The sequence below is a fragment of the Perca flavescens genome, chromosome 20 (assembly GCF_004354835.1).
Source record: "Perca flavescens isolate YP-PL-M2 chromosome 20, PFLA_1.0, whole genome shotgun sequence".
Classification (NCBI taxonomy): Eukaryota; Metazoa; Chordata; class Actinopteri; order Perciformes; family Percidae; genus Perca; species Perca flavescens.
This window is the reverse complement of record NC_041350.1, coordinates 16533296-16547520: the sequence shown is the minus strand read 5'-3', so window position 1 is coordinate 16547520 and position 14225 is coordinate 16533296. Positions and strand designations below refer to the sequence as shown.

The following is a 14225-nucleotide window of genomic DNA, read 5'->3' as shown; positions in this document are numbered from 1 at the left end:
GGGGTAATGAAAGGGGCACAGCCTCTACATGCTTCATGTGACAAAAACAGTATAGTCAGTGAATTTGAAGTTGCCAAAATTAAAGCCATATGACAATGGAATATTACATTTAAAAATACTTCCTTAAATATTGTGAGAATGGTGATGACAAGCCTTTCCCACTTTGAAATTCCAAATGAACGTGCTGAAAATAATTGTGAAGTTGTCCACAAGCACTTAAACGTAATGTGCATGTGTGTATCAGAGGCTCAAAACTCCACACACAAATGTAAACCAATCGACACATTTAGCGAATGTATATAAATGCAAAATTAAGACTAATGTCTCTCCATGGAAGGCTGTGACAGGGAGACTGCGCATACAGAGGATATATATACTTTTAAGGAACAAAACGACCAGGGAAACAGGAGCATCTCTCTGAAGAAAGTGTATAAATAAAATATCCCTAAAAGATCAATCTGGTATCTTTTTAAAATGCTCCACAATTACTGCAGCTGTGTGGCAGCTATAATAGCCACCAGTCCTTTCATTTGATTTAACTCCGGACTTAATGGCTTCTTGGTGGCCGTTGGTCCCTCGGAGCTTGTTAATACTCTGCCAGTGCTGTCTTGCTGTCTGGCAATGAGTGCGATGAACTAACCCCGAGGGAGACGGCCGCTAATGGCTCTGTGATTAGAGGGCTACCACCTAGCAACCTGTCACTGCTGGTCAACCATTTTCCACCTCATCTACCTCCATGGCCATTTCACCATAGAGGGCAATTGGCATTTCATAAGCAGGATAACTGTAAAAAGCCTTTGTTTGACAGAAATATTTAACTGAAGTAGTCTTTGTTCAGGATACAGCTCACTTAGTCCAGCACTAGCATAAAAGGCTGGGGTGGGTCACCTGGAAGACCCAGTAGTGTTTTTACTGAAGATGAACACACCCCTAACGCTCCAGGCAGTGGAAAACGAAAAGTGCTGAGTCCACAAGACCTTTCTGCTAACAGCGGACTTTCAGAGTGGACGCCAGCATGATGTCATGCCTACAGCCGGCCCTCTCATTGGCCAGTCTGTGTTTCTAACCCACCATTAGTCATGTCATATCAGCTTATCACTATTCGGTTACAGTGTCTGGATAGTTGCTGCAGATCTATTGTGTGTTTATGTAAGTAAGGAGTGTGAGGAGGGGGGACTCTGGGCTCCTGCACCCGTCTCATTGTGGTTCAGTGGGTCGTGAACACCCAAAACACCCACGCATGCTTAGATTTTAGAAAAGAGCGAATACTAAACAAGGCGCGTTTCTCATTAGTTTGCACACTCTATCAACTCAACATCAGCAGCATCAGTAGTTTTTAATGTTACTGAACAGAGGATATACAAACAATAATAATAATAATGGAATTATAAAGGGTCAGTTAACAAAAGCACACTATCTTCTTTTGCTACATAGTCATGCAGATTTAGTTTTTTATTTGTTTTGAGATATCTGTCTCTAAGTTTTCTGCCTCCACTCCTTATATGGCAGTGATAGTTTTGTACCATGAAAAAGGACATTTACATTTTTTAATAATGACATGCAGAACTTTGCAGAAACAATATAGTGTCCTGGTTGCTTTCTACTTTCTACACAGAAGTACTCCCTGTGGTCTGTGGATTATCCAGAGCAATAGCCAGGAAATATTTGGCCAATAATTTTTTTTGTTAATTGGCAGAGAGTTAATCTGCAACGATTTTAATAATTGTTAGTCATTTTTCAAACAGAAAAAAGATTCTTTGGTTCCAGCTTGATTCTGTGGGTATTTGCTGATTTTTGTTTTCTGTGATATTAAATTGAACTTTTTCTATTTAAACTTGAACTTGTTTGTTTTAGACTGTTTGTCAGACAAATCAAGTAAGTTAAACATGTCAAATCAAAAACCAAGTAAAACCTAAACTATCAGATACCACCAGAGTTAAGTGAGAGATTTGTTTTTATTATTTGGGTGAACTGACCCTTTTTAAGTGTACACATCCAAAACCACTACAGATCCAAAGTAAAGTCTACCTTTGTTGCTGCTGACCAGGTTGTACATTCATTACTGCAGTGGGAAATGGTGTGAGGAAGTTATTCCTGGATGTGTGGTTGCAGGTAGGAAGAGGTGATACATTTGTGAATAGTGGCCCATGACATTCCTCCTCCGTCCTTTGGATTCTGCCAGACAGGGAATCAGGGCACTAAGAGCTCGCTGCTCTCTCAGGGAGTGATTTGCCCCGTGCCTTGGCCTATTCTGCTCAGCCATTCCCTGCCCAGCAATGCCTGATTCTGGTATTTTTAGCCATTGTTACCATTTTCTCCTCTCTCTGGCTCTGACATTTCCTTCCGCTCACCCTCTCTTTTCTTTCTGGCTCTCTCTTGACCTACAGTACATTCTTTTGGATATTTCCTCTTTTGCTTTGGCTTTTTTTCTTCACTGGCTCATTCTTTCACTATGGTTTTTTGCTTTTGTATTTTTACAGTCTTTTATGCTCTCTTTTCCTTGGTGGTTTCTGCCCTTAAGCTGGTTGACTGAATGGCTGAGTGCTACTTGGCTTGGCTCAGTGAAGCGGACTGTGATCCTGTGGGCTCACAGGTTGAGCCTGCCACTCCTCTGCTGTTGAAGTGGAGGTCAACAGTGGGATCACGCTCCTCTCTGGAGCTCTAACAATGCACTAAAGCCATAAGCTGTCTGTCCAGCCAACCAGAAATATTTGTGCTTTTCACATGTATGAAGAAATGCACAGTAAGCAGATATGAGTGCTGCTTCTTCCTGGCGTTCTGGCTCTGGGATTGGGCAACAATTCATTTGATAAATTGTATTTTTTAGGGAATGACCTGGCCGATCGCACCCAGTAATGTCGGTTGTTTGTCATAATCACTGTTTAATAGGCACTGCAGTGTTAGGGATGTTTTAATCAAGAATGTTGTTCAAGCAGCTGTTGAAAGCACACCCATGACAATGACAAATCAGCGATGCCTGTTGTCATTGTGACCAGAGGGATTGCGTTACGAATGCCAAAAATAATTTCACCATGCTCCTGCCTTCCCCAAAACCCATGCACATTAATAGTAACCTCGCCAAAACTCCCTGCTGAGACAGCTTTGGGCTGCTTGGCATCCGTGAGGAGGATGATTCAGCTTACTGACGCACATTGTGATGAAACGCACACCTGTGAACCCACTCACACATACAGTAGTTTTGCTCATTAATGGTTGAGAACGGAAAGTATTTTTCTAAAAATGTGACAGTTATCATGACTGCGACATCTTTGTGATTCCTGGTTGCTATAATTTTGTGTGTGTTTAAATTCCATTAAATTTTTTTCTTGAAGATTGGAATAGATTGAAAGTTGAAACAACATCCCAACAAGGTCCATTTAGGAGCCGTTCTAGAGCTTTCTGCCATATCAAAAATGTTCTGTTGATTAACCAATCAATGAGCAAATCATTTCAGCACTAATATTTCTGACGATTGTTTACAATTTAAACTTTCTGCTTGTTTTTCACAGGATCTCAAAAAGCCTTTTGACAAAGCTTGGAAAGACTACGAAACAAAAGTGTAAGAAACCTAATGTGTATCCTTAACATCTTTTAATTAATTTTCCATAATAGAACCAGTTTGTGAATCTGTTAAAATTTTGCAATCTTCTGACCCAGGGCTTACAATCTTGTGATTGCACAGCCATCATAAGTTTGAATTTATCAGCTCAGCAGTTCAAACTAGTCTTAACTTGGCAATTTAAAGCCACCCACGTGTCCGTTAGTATGTTAAAATGAAATGTGCAGTATGTGTCTTGTCTCTGTCGGACTTGTCTTGACTAACCACTCTCCCCCTCTAACCTCCATCCCTCACCATCACCCTTCCACCTCCACACTGAGGCACCATTTCCACTGACACACCATTGTGACTGTGCATGCAAAGAACACATGACTTTTTATAGCACTTTCATATATTTTACAAGCTGCAAAGGACATTCTTTACTGAAAGGGTAATACATCTACTCTCCAAACCATTTCAATCAGACAGTACGGGCTTTGTACTGACATTGAGAGTTCAGCCCGATGCTATGTGACTGTTCCTGACCGTCCCAACTTATTCTTATGATTTGACTCTATTGATGGCGAACAGAGGCCATTAATAGAATCCAGTTTTCTGCCTGAATAGAAAACAACACAAACACCTTAACATATCTTGCCGCTCTTCATTTTCAATGAACCTTTGACCGCCTCTGATCTCTCTGCTGCCTGCTGTTTTTATATTTACAGATACAAAGAGATGCATTATTTGGTCGTAACACACTATTGATTTGTGATTCCCTTATTTGGTTTGCAAGCTCTTTGCATCCGACACCTGAGTTTGCCTTCTGTTTTCAGTCTCCAGGTCGGGAGTCACTTTGAATGCTGTTATTTTAGGAGTGTTTGTAATTACTAAAATCAGACAAATCATGTGTAAATTTGAATGCAGAACATATCTTCAAATACTCCAGTGTCTTCTGTCTTTATTTGCTAAATGGTGAATACTTCCTGAACTGACGGAACTGAAAGTGACTCGATTCTCAGCCTGATCATCAGTTGAACAACTGTTAGTTCGGCTGGCGGCCAAACAGCCTGGCTAACATGTGTCTCTCTATTAGTCGCAGCCCTGATGATGCTATAATGCTGTCAGGGCTGAAGATTCATGTGCTGACAAAGGCCAGCAGTGTACTCTTAATGAAATTAAATTTGGCTCATTCGCACTGGCAAAATAGCACATTTTGCCAGTACAAAGACAAAGACAGCGCAAAGATTACCTTGGTAAAAACAAAACCTGCTTTATTTTTTTGGGAATAGCATAAAGAGAAACAAAACTGCTAACTGTCTCCTCCCACCACGGCTCACAGTTGATGTCATTAAACAAACCCACCTCAAATCAAAGTTAGCATTTGTTCACAGCACCATATTACACAGCATTTGTGCACATTTCAAATGAAACTAGATGTTTTGCAACAGCAATATTAGAGAAGAAGAATTCGTTTTTTGCTTCCTTTTTAAAGTGGTGCAACATCATGAATCTTAATATAAAGAAAGCAGCTGATAAGTAATGTTAAAGGAATAGTTTGACATTTTGGAAAATAGTCAAGTCAATTTATTTATAGAGCACATTAAAACCAACCTAGGCTGAACAAAGTGCTGTACAAAGTTATATTATGTTATAAAAACAAAGGAAGACAATACAAATATAGACACAATGAACATCACACAAACAACACACTTCTATACAAATGTCCCTAAACTAAATCCTAGAAAGCCAAAGAATAAAAATGTGTTTTAAGATGAGACCTAAAGATCTCTGCAGTAGAGGAGGACCTAATATGAATGGGAAGTTTGTTCCAGAGTCTCGGGGCCACAACGTAGAAGGCACGATCACCCTTTGTTTTCATCCAAGACTGTGGAATAGCTAAAAGGCACTGATTAGACGATCTTAGGTTCCTGGAGGAGTGATGTAGGGTAAGGAGATCAGCAATATATAAAGGGGCCAATCCTTCTAATGCCTTAAAAACAAGTAACATTACCTTCAAATCAATCCTATATTTGACCGGTAACCAGTGAAGAGAAGCCAGTATCGGGGAGATATGATCCCACCTTCTGGTACCAGTCAACAATCTAGCAGCCGCATTCTGGACAAGCTGCTGGCGTGATAAAGATGATTGGCAAATCCCAGAATACAAGGAATTGCAGTAGTCAATACGAGACAAACTAATTTGTTTGTCAAATTTTAATGCTGGGTCAAAGATGAAACCAAGATTTTTGGCAAAAGGGCGCACACAAGGCTAAAGTCCCCAAATGTTTCGAAAGTTTGTAAACTGAATTTAGGGGGCCTAACAACATGACTTCCATCTTACTCTTATTAAGTTGGAGAAAGTGGTTAGCCAAAATGGTCTTTTTTGCTTTCTGACTGAAAAGTTAGATAGAGGTAGGTAGGTAGATAGTTACCGCTCGCATTTGTTTGTTAAATATTTAGCTACAGCCAGGAGACGGTTAGCTAAGCTTAGCATAAAGACTGAATTAAGGGGGCAACAGTTAGCCTGGCTCTGTCAAAAGTTAACAAAATCCACCCACCAACACATCTAAAGCTCACTTATTAATGTGTTATATCTTGTTTGTTTCATCCATACAAAAACCAAAGTGTAAAGAAAACAAGTTGTTCTTCTCATCTAAAAGAAAGCAAATATGTGTATTACCCAAAAACGTCAAAGTATTCCTTTAAGACTAGTTGGTAGTTTTATGTTATAACAATATGTTTTTAAAAGACGGCTCATGCAGCCCCACCACTTTGAGCTTCCCTCTTTAAAGTTGAGTGGTGGAATGGCCTTTTTGTATTTATTAGTTTTTGTCATATATTGTACTGAGCCTTGCTGCAGGTTGAACCGATAACACAGTTGAACACGAGGTAGTGAAGTCTGTCTTGATGCACATGAACCAGGCTGAACAGCTCTCAAACGGCTTGTGTACACCAACACCCTTGTCCCGTCTCTCCGAGAGTGAACAAACTGCTGCATCCTTTTTGTAGGGAATATGCTGTCAGAACAACAGCATATGGAAAAGAATGCCCTGTTGCATGTTCTCGTGTGTGTGTGTGTGTGTGTGTGTGTGTGTGTGTGTGTGTGTGTGTGTGTGTGTGTGTGTGTGTGTGTGTGTGTGTGTGTGTGTGTGTGTGTGTGTGTGTGTGTGTGTGTGTGTGTGTGTGTGTGTGTGTGTGTGTGTGTGTGTGTGTGTGTGTTAGAGATACTGTATGCAGAGTTTATGGTCTTTGTGAAAAATCATCCCTGAATACTGACTGTCGGGTAACCTGGTGTGTGAAAGGTTTCACCAGAAGCAGGAATGCAACAGCGGTCAAAATCTTGAGCTACCAATCCCATTTACCCATGCCCTCCATTTAAAAAAAAGAATCGGTTCCAATTGTCATCATCCGTGAGAAACAACAAGAAACAAGTGTTTTTGGACACCCTCCAAAAGCACTGATGAGCTTAGTGCAGTTTAACCCCTCTCTTGACAATTCTGATTTCAGAAGTTCAAACAACACATATCTTTTTTCCCCCCCAACTAGTTCAGTGGAATCAGTGCAATTAGCCAGATGTGAAGATTGTGTTCTCATTGCGTTACATCTGGAAATGCAATATTATAAAATAGGTGATGACTGTTTGTCTGGCTTTAGTTCTGTTGTCTGATAGGGAAACCAACGGAAAACATTGTGTTTACTGGGTTAAATGCCAAGGTTACCTTAACAGGACGTATTGCACACCTTAATTTTAAAGTTTGAAGACTGCTCACTACCTGGATGGCTTAGATGAACCTACACAGACACACTGACGTTACTGTTGCACCATAAACCCTCCAAATCCCAGTCATTTCTAACCTTATAGCTAAAACTAACCATCTCTAACCCATGACCATTTAATTAGTAGTAACCAATAGTCTTCTCAGGCAGCAAACTTCCCCAACAACGCCACCCTGTTATCTGCCGGACAGCAATAGGGCTGATTTTACACAATACCACCCTTTTTTCCCCCCCCACGTTTACGGGGTTGTCATGGATGTGCTGTATGCTCTTTGACCCCTGTGATGTCACTTCTTGCCAGCACCAAGATAGAGAAGGAGAAGAAGGAGCATGCGAGGCAGCACGGGATGATAAGGACTGAAATCAGTGGGGCAGAAATCGCTGAGGAGATGGAGAAGGAGAGGAGATTCTTCCAGCTACAGATGTGTGAGGTTAGTCCGACTGATGATTGGGTGTGCTAGGTTTACAAGTAATTCATAATGACATATGCACCATATATTATTAAAAATGACACGCCTGCTTTCAGAAATTGGCAGAACACACTTTAGTGCGTCTGACGGGTAGTTGATGTTTGGAAAATTGACTTTTTTTTTACTGGCTAGGTCTTAGATTACATTTTGTGTGTTTGTTTGGTCTGTACCTCCTTTGATGTTTTGTTTTTTAATGAAGCTTTACTTTAAAGTAAATGTGTTCATCTTTTAAGTGTCTGGATATGCGATGAAAGGGATGTATATGTTTTAGATCGAGCCCTCTGACTGAACCTGGCCTCACCCTGTCTGACTAAATGTGTATTCAATATGTTTACAGTATCTCCTTAAAGTCAATGAGATCAAAATCAAGAAAGGGGTGGACCTGCTGCAGAACCTCATCAAGTACTTCCACGCACAGTGCAAGTAAGACAAACTAATCCTATATGGGAAATGTGTTCAGGTTGACCTGAACACCTCAGTTTATACAAAGGCACTCACATGTAAATGCAGACCCATTTTGTGGCTGTTCTGTGTTGCTAATGTGTCCGTGCTATGTTTGAATTCATGTGCTACCTGTTCAGTTTCTTTCAGGATGGTCTGAAAGCTGTGGACAACCTGAAACCATCCATGGAAAAACTGGCAACAGATCTGCACACGGTGAGAAAACCAGCTGTTTTCTTTCCTTCACTTGACTCTGGCATTTATATCATATATCATCACGTGTTTCTTCTTTGTTCTTCCTCTCCTGTTTTCTCAAACTCACCGTTACGACAGATTAAGCAGGTGCAGGATGAGGAGAGGAAACAGCTGACTCAGTTACGAGAGGTTCTCAAGTCGGCGCTACAGGTGGAGCAGAAAGAGGTAAAACACACAGCGCTGAAGTCCTCTATGACTTTTCAATGTCAAAGAACATGTCAAATCAAATACCACATTTTAATCTTATTGATTCCTATGTATCTGCTGTAAAATCAAATTATATTTGATATGGACAATCCTGAACCTCTTAATAGCTTAACCTTCAGCTCTTTTCAAAGTTGGAACACACACACACACACACACACACACACACACACACACACACACACACACATGTTGGTAATAATGTAGGACTCTGTCAGGGTTGGGGTCCAAACACTACCATGTGTAAGCTGATATGAGATTTATTTATAGGGACCGTGCATTTTGATGAACATTTATGTAAATATGCAAGACTATAATCATTTTTAAAGCATCTTTAGTCCATTTTGGCAGGTTGATGTTAAACAAGTTCAAGATTCAAGAGCAAATTTCTAATTAAACTTTTTGTGGAAATTGAATCTGTTTTGGGCTTAAGTGTTGCCCATTTGATTCATACATATATTGTTATTATCTATGCTATTATTTTCTCCTCCACCTGAATGAGTGGACGTACTGTAATTCTTAACTAACTCCAGCCCTGTGCTTAGCGAACCATTAAATATGCTGCAGCTCCTGGTCTCACCTGAAGATTGTTTTCTTCTTTCCTCCGCTGCCTCCGTCTTTTGTGAAACAAGTCTAGGAGAGTAAGTGGATTTTATGAAGAAAAAAACTAAATTCCTGTGGTTGTTTGCATCCTGTTTTCATTGTGGTGTTGCTTCAGTTGTAGTGTTAGATTAATAGTTTTTTTATGCCCTTTTACAGCAGCATACAGTATGTTTTTGTTCAAATCTGTCATTGTCCTGTTTCAGTACTTTGGTTCATTTTAGTTTTCTCACTTTTCAATGAGAAAAGCTTGAGCTGGAGCTTCATTCCTGTTGGCTGTGTGTGTCTGCCGATAACCGCACACACCAATAAAGTCATTAAAGCCCCGTAAACGCCTGCCTTCAGGAGTCATCCTCTCTGTTTCCCGTGGTGTTTCCAGACTGGCAATGGCATCACTCATACAAATCTCTGGCCTTTGTTTGGTTCTTTTTAACAGTTAGGTGTTAGATTACAGTCAAACCTGAATATACAAAAGAAACATCAACTTAAGTTTAATCTTTATTAAGATTCAATCTGTTAAAACTGCATCCAGGCTTATAATCCAAATGTGATTTGTCTGAATGATCTTTTCAGGATGGCTTATGAGACTAAAATGGCAGAGTTTTGCCACCTGCCATTGTAGATTCTGATTCATAAGAGGTGTAAAAGTTCCTCTTATTATGTTATCCCCATGTGTACAAAAGCATTCAGGCTCACGGCAGCAATCTTCTATTGTTGTTGATACTTCCAGATTCTCAGTGGAGCAGGAGACTCCGAAGCAAAGTGTAAATCTGAGCCATTTATCGCTTCAGTGTCTCCCACTTGACTGCAATTTGAATGTGCAAATCAAGCCTTTTATTTAGCCTTTTTTCTTATTTGTGTAAAGGCTCTGATTTCTTGTCTCTATTTGTTTGTGTTTTCCCAGGATTCACAGGTGCGGCAGAGCACCACCTACAGCCTGCACCAGCCGCAGGGTAACAAGGAGCACGGCACAGAGCGCAGCGGGTACCTTTACAAGAAAAGTGACGGGTGAGTTTTTAAAAATAACTTTAAAAGATCTGTAGGTGAAGAAAATACTAGTGTGCTGTACATACTAGTTGTAGAAACGAAGATTTGAACCATGTACAATTATTTTCATTACGAACTTACCTGCTCATTACTTTTTCATTTAATCGATTCATTTAAGTCTATAAAATGTCACAAAATAGCTAAAAGTGCTAATCACAATTTTACAGAGTCCAAGATGATGGACTCAAATTTATTGTTTTAACTGACCAACCATCCAAATCCCAAAGATGTTCAAGTTTACAATAATATAAAAGAGAGAAAAGCAGCAGATCCTCTCATTGGATATGATTGGTAATGATTTGAAAAATGACTTAAACAATGAATCGAATACCAAAACTGTTGCAGATTCATTTTCTGTGGATCAACTCATCAATTAATCAGCTAATTGTTTCATCTGGAGAACACAATGCAGCTTTTTGAATGTGCTGATCAGCCTGTGTGTCATAACTAATGCATGTTCTGTATTATAACTTGTGATCATAAATATTATATCATAAGTGTCTGCTCTTTAAGTTCAGAGTTCACAGTGTATGGGTCTTCTGTGTTCTAGGTTGAGAAAAGTGTGGCAGAAGAGAAAGTGCACAGCGAAGAACGGATACCTCACCATCTCACACGGCACAGTAAGTAGACTATGCAGCTTTTTTGCGTTTGTTCTGGTTAAAACATGCACACTTAAATGCGCACACATGTGAACAGACTTCCATAAATGCTTAATTTAGACACACACATTATCTTCACCCATTATCCATGAATATATTAACAGAAAGTAGCTGAGAGCCACAGCTCACAAGTTAACATTCTTCTCACATCGCTGCCTCTGCTGAGCCTCTTTTAACTCTGTTTGTTCAATATAAAGATTTGGCTGTGGCCCAGTCAACTCCTCTCACTGATGCGGCTCATCTCACACGTAGCAGCTTATCAGATGTTTCATTTGGCAGCAGCAGTAGTCAGATATGGTTAAACACAACACTCTCACTCATTTATGTTGTTGTCATTACCCTCCCTCCCCACCTCCCTCTCTGTTCCTTGTCTCTCTCTCTCTGGCAGGCTAACCGGCCGCCGGCTAAACTCAACCTGCTCACCTGCCAGGTGAAACACAATCCTGAAGAGAAGAGAAGCTTCGACCTCATATCCCGTAAATTCAGCCCTCTTTCTGTGCCTTTTCATTTTATATGTGGCCTTTCTTACCTTTTTGTTTTCTCTTTTCTTAATCTGTAAACGTTTCACTCAAATGCCTGATTTTAATTGACTCCAGACAGCAGCAGGCCGACATTTGTTGTGCAGCAGTGTGGTTTTCAAATGTGTTTTTTTTTTTTGTCAATTTAGCAAGCTGCAGCAAGCCAACGATAAGCTGATTTTTTTTAAATATACATGAACACATGCAGCACATCTCAATCTAGCATTTGGCCTTAATCTTAGAATGAAATAACAGCGAACAAAATTAACAGAAAATGAATCGGCAACCATTTTGCTTTTCAGTCTTTGAGAAATTCTGATGGACATTTTTCACTGTTGACATTAATCAAGAAAAATGTCTGCAAATTAATCAATCATGAAAATAATCTTTGACATTGTTTGTTTGTTATAGTCCAAAAATAGTAATTTTTTGTCAAAAAAATTAAGTTAACAGCACTTGTGAAGCTGTACACTATATAGTCCATTACATAATTTGTCTTTTCTGTGAGATGTAACCAATAATATTATTAAACAATTTTAGGCCTTTTTTATTACCAAGTTGACAGTAGAGAGATGACAGGAAATGAAGGGGACATAACCTGCAACAAACATTGCATTTCAGGGTCGTTTAAGATGAGCCAGTTTTTCCATACAAAAGAGATCCTGGCATTGAGCTGGAGAGGTTAAGCTTCAGCCACTGGAGACACAACATGATTTAAGTTGCTTTGGATACAGTGGTGTAAAAATAGTTCTCCCTGGTTATTAGGGAGTGATTCACATCTAAAGACTTGACACCCTCAGTCTGACCTGTCAGTAGGATACTTTAATGCCCTCTGTAGGGAGTCACTCAGAGTTTTTTCCTCCATCTCCACTGCTCGTTGATTCATGTTCTCCTCTGTTTCCTCTACCATCTCTCTCTTCTGTTATGTCATCCATTTCTTTTTTGGTTTCAGACGACAGAACGTATCACTTTCAAGCAGAGGACGACCAGGACTGTCAGATGTAAGTTCCTGTTCCTTCCTGTTAGTGTGTGTGTGTGTTGTGTGTTGTGTGTTCAGTCATGTTCCTAAGCATCCTGTTTACCACCTCGGCCACTTCCTACCTCACACCCAGTCAGACGCTTGGCCTTGTCTTTACCTCCTGACTAATAACTGCCTTTTACTCCGGTCTTCTATCCACTTTTAAACTCCCTCCTCCTTTTCTTCGCATTTCTTTCTGCTTCGGCTGCTCCCATCCCCACCTCTCAACCTACTTTCTCCTCCTCCTCCCTCTATTCATCCTTCTTCATCTGTCCTTATTCTCATTTTCATCTGCCTGACTCACTTCTCCTATCTCCCCTTCTCTCCTCCCTCCTCTAGCTGGATTTCGGTGCTACAGAACAGTAAGGAGGAGGCATTGAATCAGGCCTTCAAAGGGGACCAGCATGTCGGCGAGAACAACATTGTGCAGGAGCTGACCAAGGCAATCCTGGGAGAGGTCAAGAGGATGACGGGAAATGACGTGTGCTGTGACTGCGGAGCGCCCAGTGAGTGGCAAAGAGAGATAAATGATTGACAGCACAAAATCAAAACAACAACCTTTTTAAATTACTGTAGATAACGACAAAAAGGATCACACCAGTGGTTTTGTGTGTTTAAAGCTTATTAACTACAAGTCGCATATACTTTACATTATTACTGACCTTTTCCCAGAGCATGCCATATGTATTAGACTAATTTTCTTCCTTCCAGGCAACATTTAGTTATAATTTTAAACTTGCAACAACTTGCACAGACATGATTGTACCATTTCATTATTGTTTATATTTTATTGCTTTGTTCCTGTTACATGATCACTGCATGATAATGCAGTAACGAGCAGAGACTGTTTGGGAAAACTCAAAGAACCCCACATATCCCACATTAACTTTTTTAATGCAACGAAATGGCCAAATGTATATTGTTTCTCATGACAACCATGTTTAACTGTCTATTTTAAAAACAAATTTGATTACTGACAACATAGTACTAAGTTTTTGGAGACCAATTAAATTGATTGTTATGAATTGAGATCCCTCGATTTCTCGGGATTTGAAATCTGCTCCCGGGAAAAATACCTGCAGGATTTTTAGCATGTGTGCGTCTGTGTGTTCACATACTTAAAAGTATGTTCTTCTATTAAACCTCATTAACACTATCATGGAACTGTTGTAGCTATATTCCAACCTTCAGATGCAGTAAGTATGATAACACTACTGCCACAATTTGCGTCACTGTAATCTGAGGTTTTGCAGAGATGTCAGTAGTGATGATCTTTTTGTTGCCCACAATGGTTTGTGGAGAGGATTCTGTCCTTTGAGTTAATTGAATACCTGTAGCTATCACACAGCAGCTGGAAGGATATGTGCATTTCCAAATTGAGAGCGGTAACTTCATTGGTTATTTAAATCTCCCGACACCAGGACAGGATCAATGAGGATCTAACGGTAATTATCCACGGTTCTGTGGTTAAAATCAAGTTTCAATTATGGTGAAAAAAACCTGGGAATATAGTGAAATATTCTCAGGAAGTATTGACTTTAAAATAATTGGGAAATCCTTTAACTTTAGTCTTGGCTTCCCTACTTTGTAAGGACATAAAGCAAACAATATGTAGACTGCAATGGATTATTTGAAGCATGACTCTGAAATAAATGAACAGAAACTACTTGCTGCCTGGAAGGTAGGAAATCAGAC

The 14225-nt window shown here is 39.9% G+C and overlaps 1 protein-coding gene across 2 annotated transcripts in view; it reads left to right on the top strand.

Moving 5' to 3' along the window:
* Nucleotides 1-14225, top strand: part of asap2a (ArfGAP with SH3 domain, ankyrin repeat and PH domain 2a) — a 56846-nt gene that overhangs the window by 31561 nt on the left and 11060 nt on the right. For both annotated transcript variants that reach the window (XM_028565910.1, XM_028565912.1), the window contains exons 5-14: nt 3510-3559; nt 7620-7749; nt 8126-8211; nt 8370-8445; nt 8563-8649; nt 10193-10296; nt 10886-10955; nt 11383-11470; nt 12465-12513; nt 12870-13036. In XM_028565910.1, coding sequence (XP_028421711.1) covers nt 3510-3559; nt 7620-7749; nt 8126-8211; nt 8370-8445; nt 8563-8649; nt 10193-10296; nt 10886-10955; nt 11383-11470; nt 12465-12513; nt 12870-13036 — 907 coding nt within the window. The remainder of the gene's footprint in view (nt 1-3509; nt 3560-7619; nt 7750-8125; nt 8212-8369; nt 8446-8562; nt 8650-10192; nt 10297-10885; nt 10956-11382; nt 11471-12464; nt 12514-12869; nt 13037-14225) is intronic.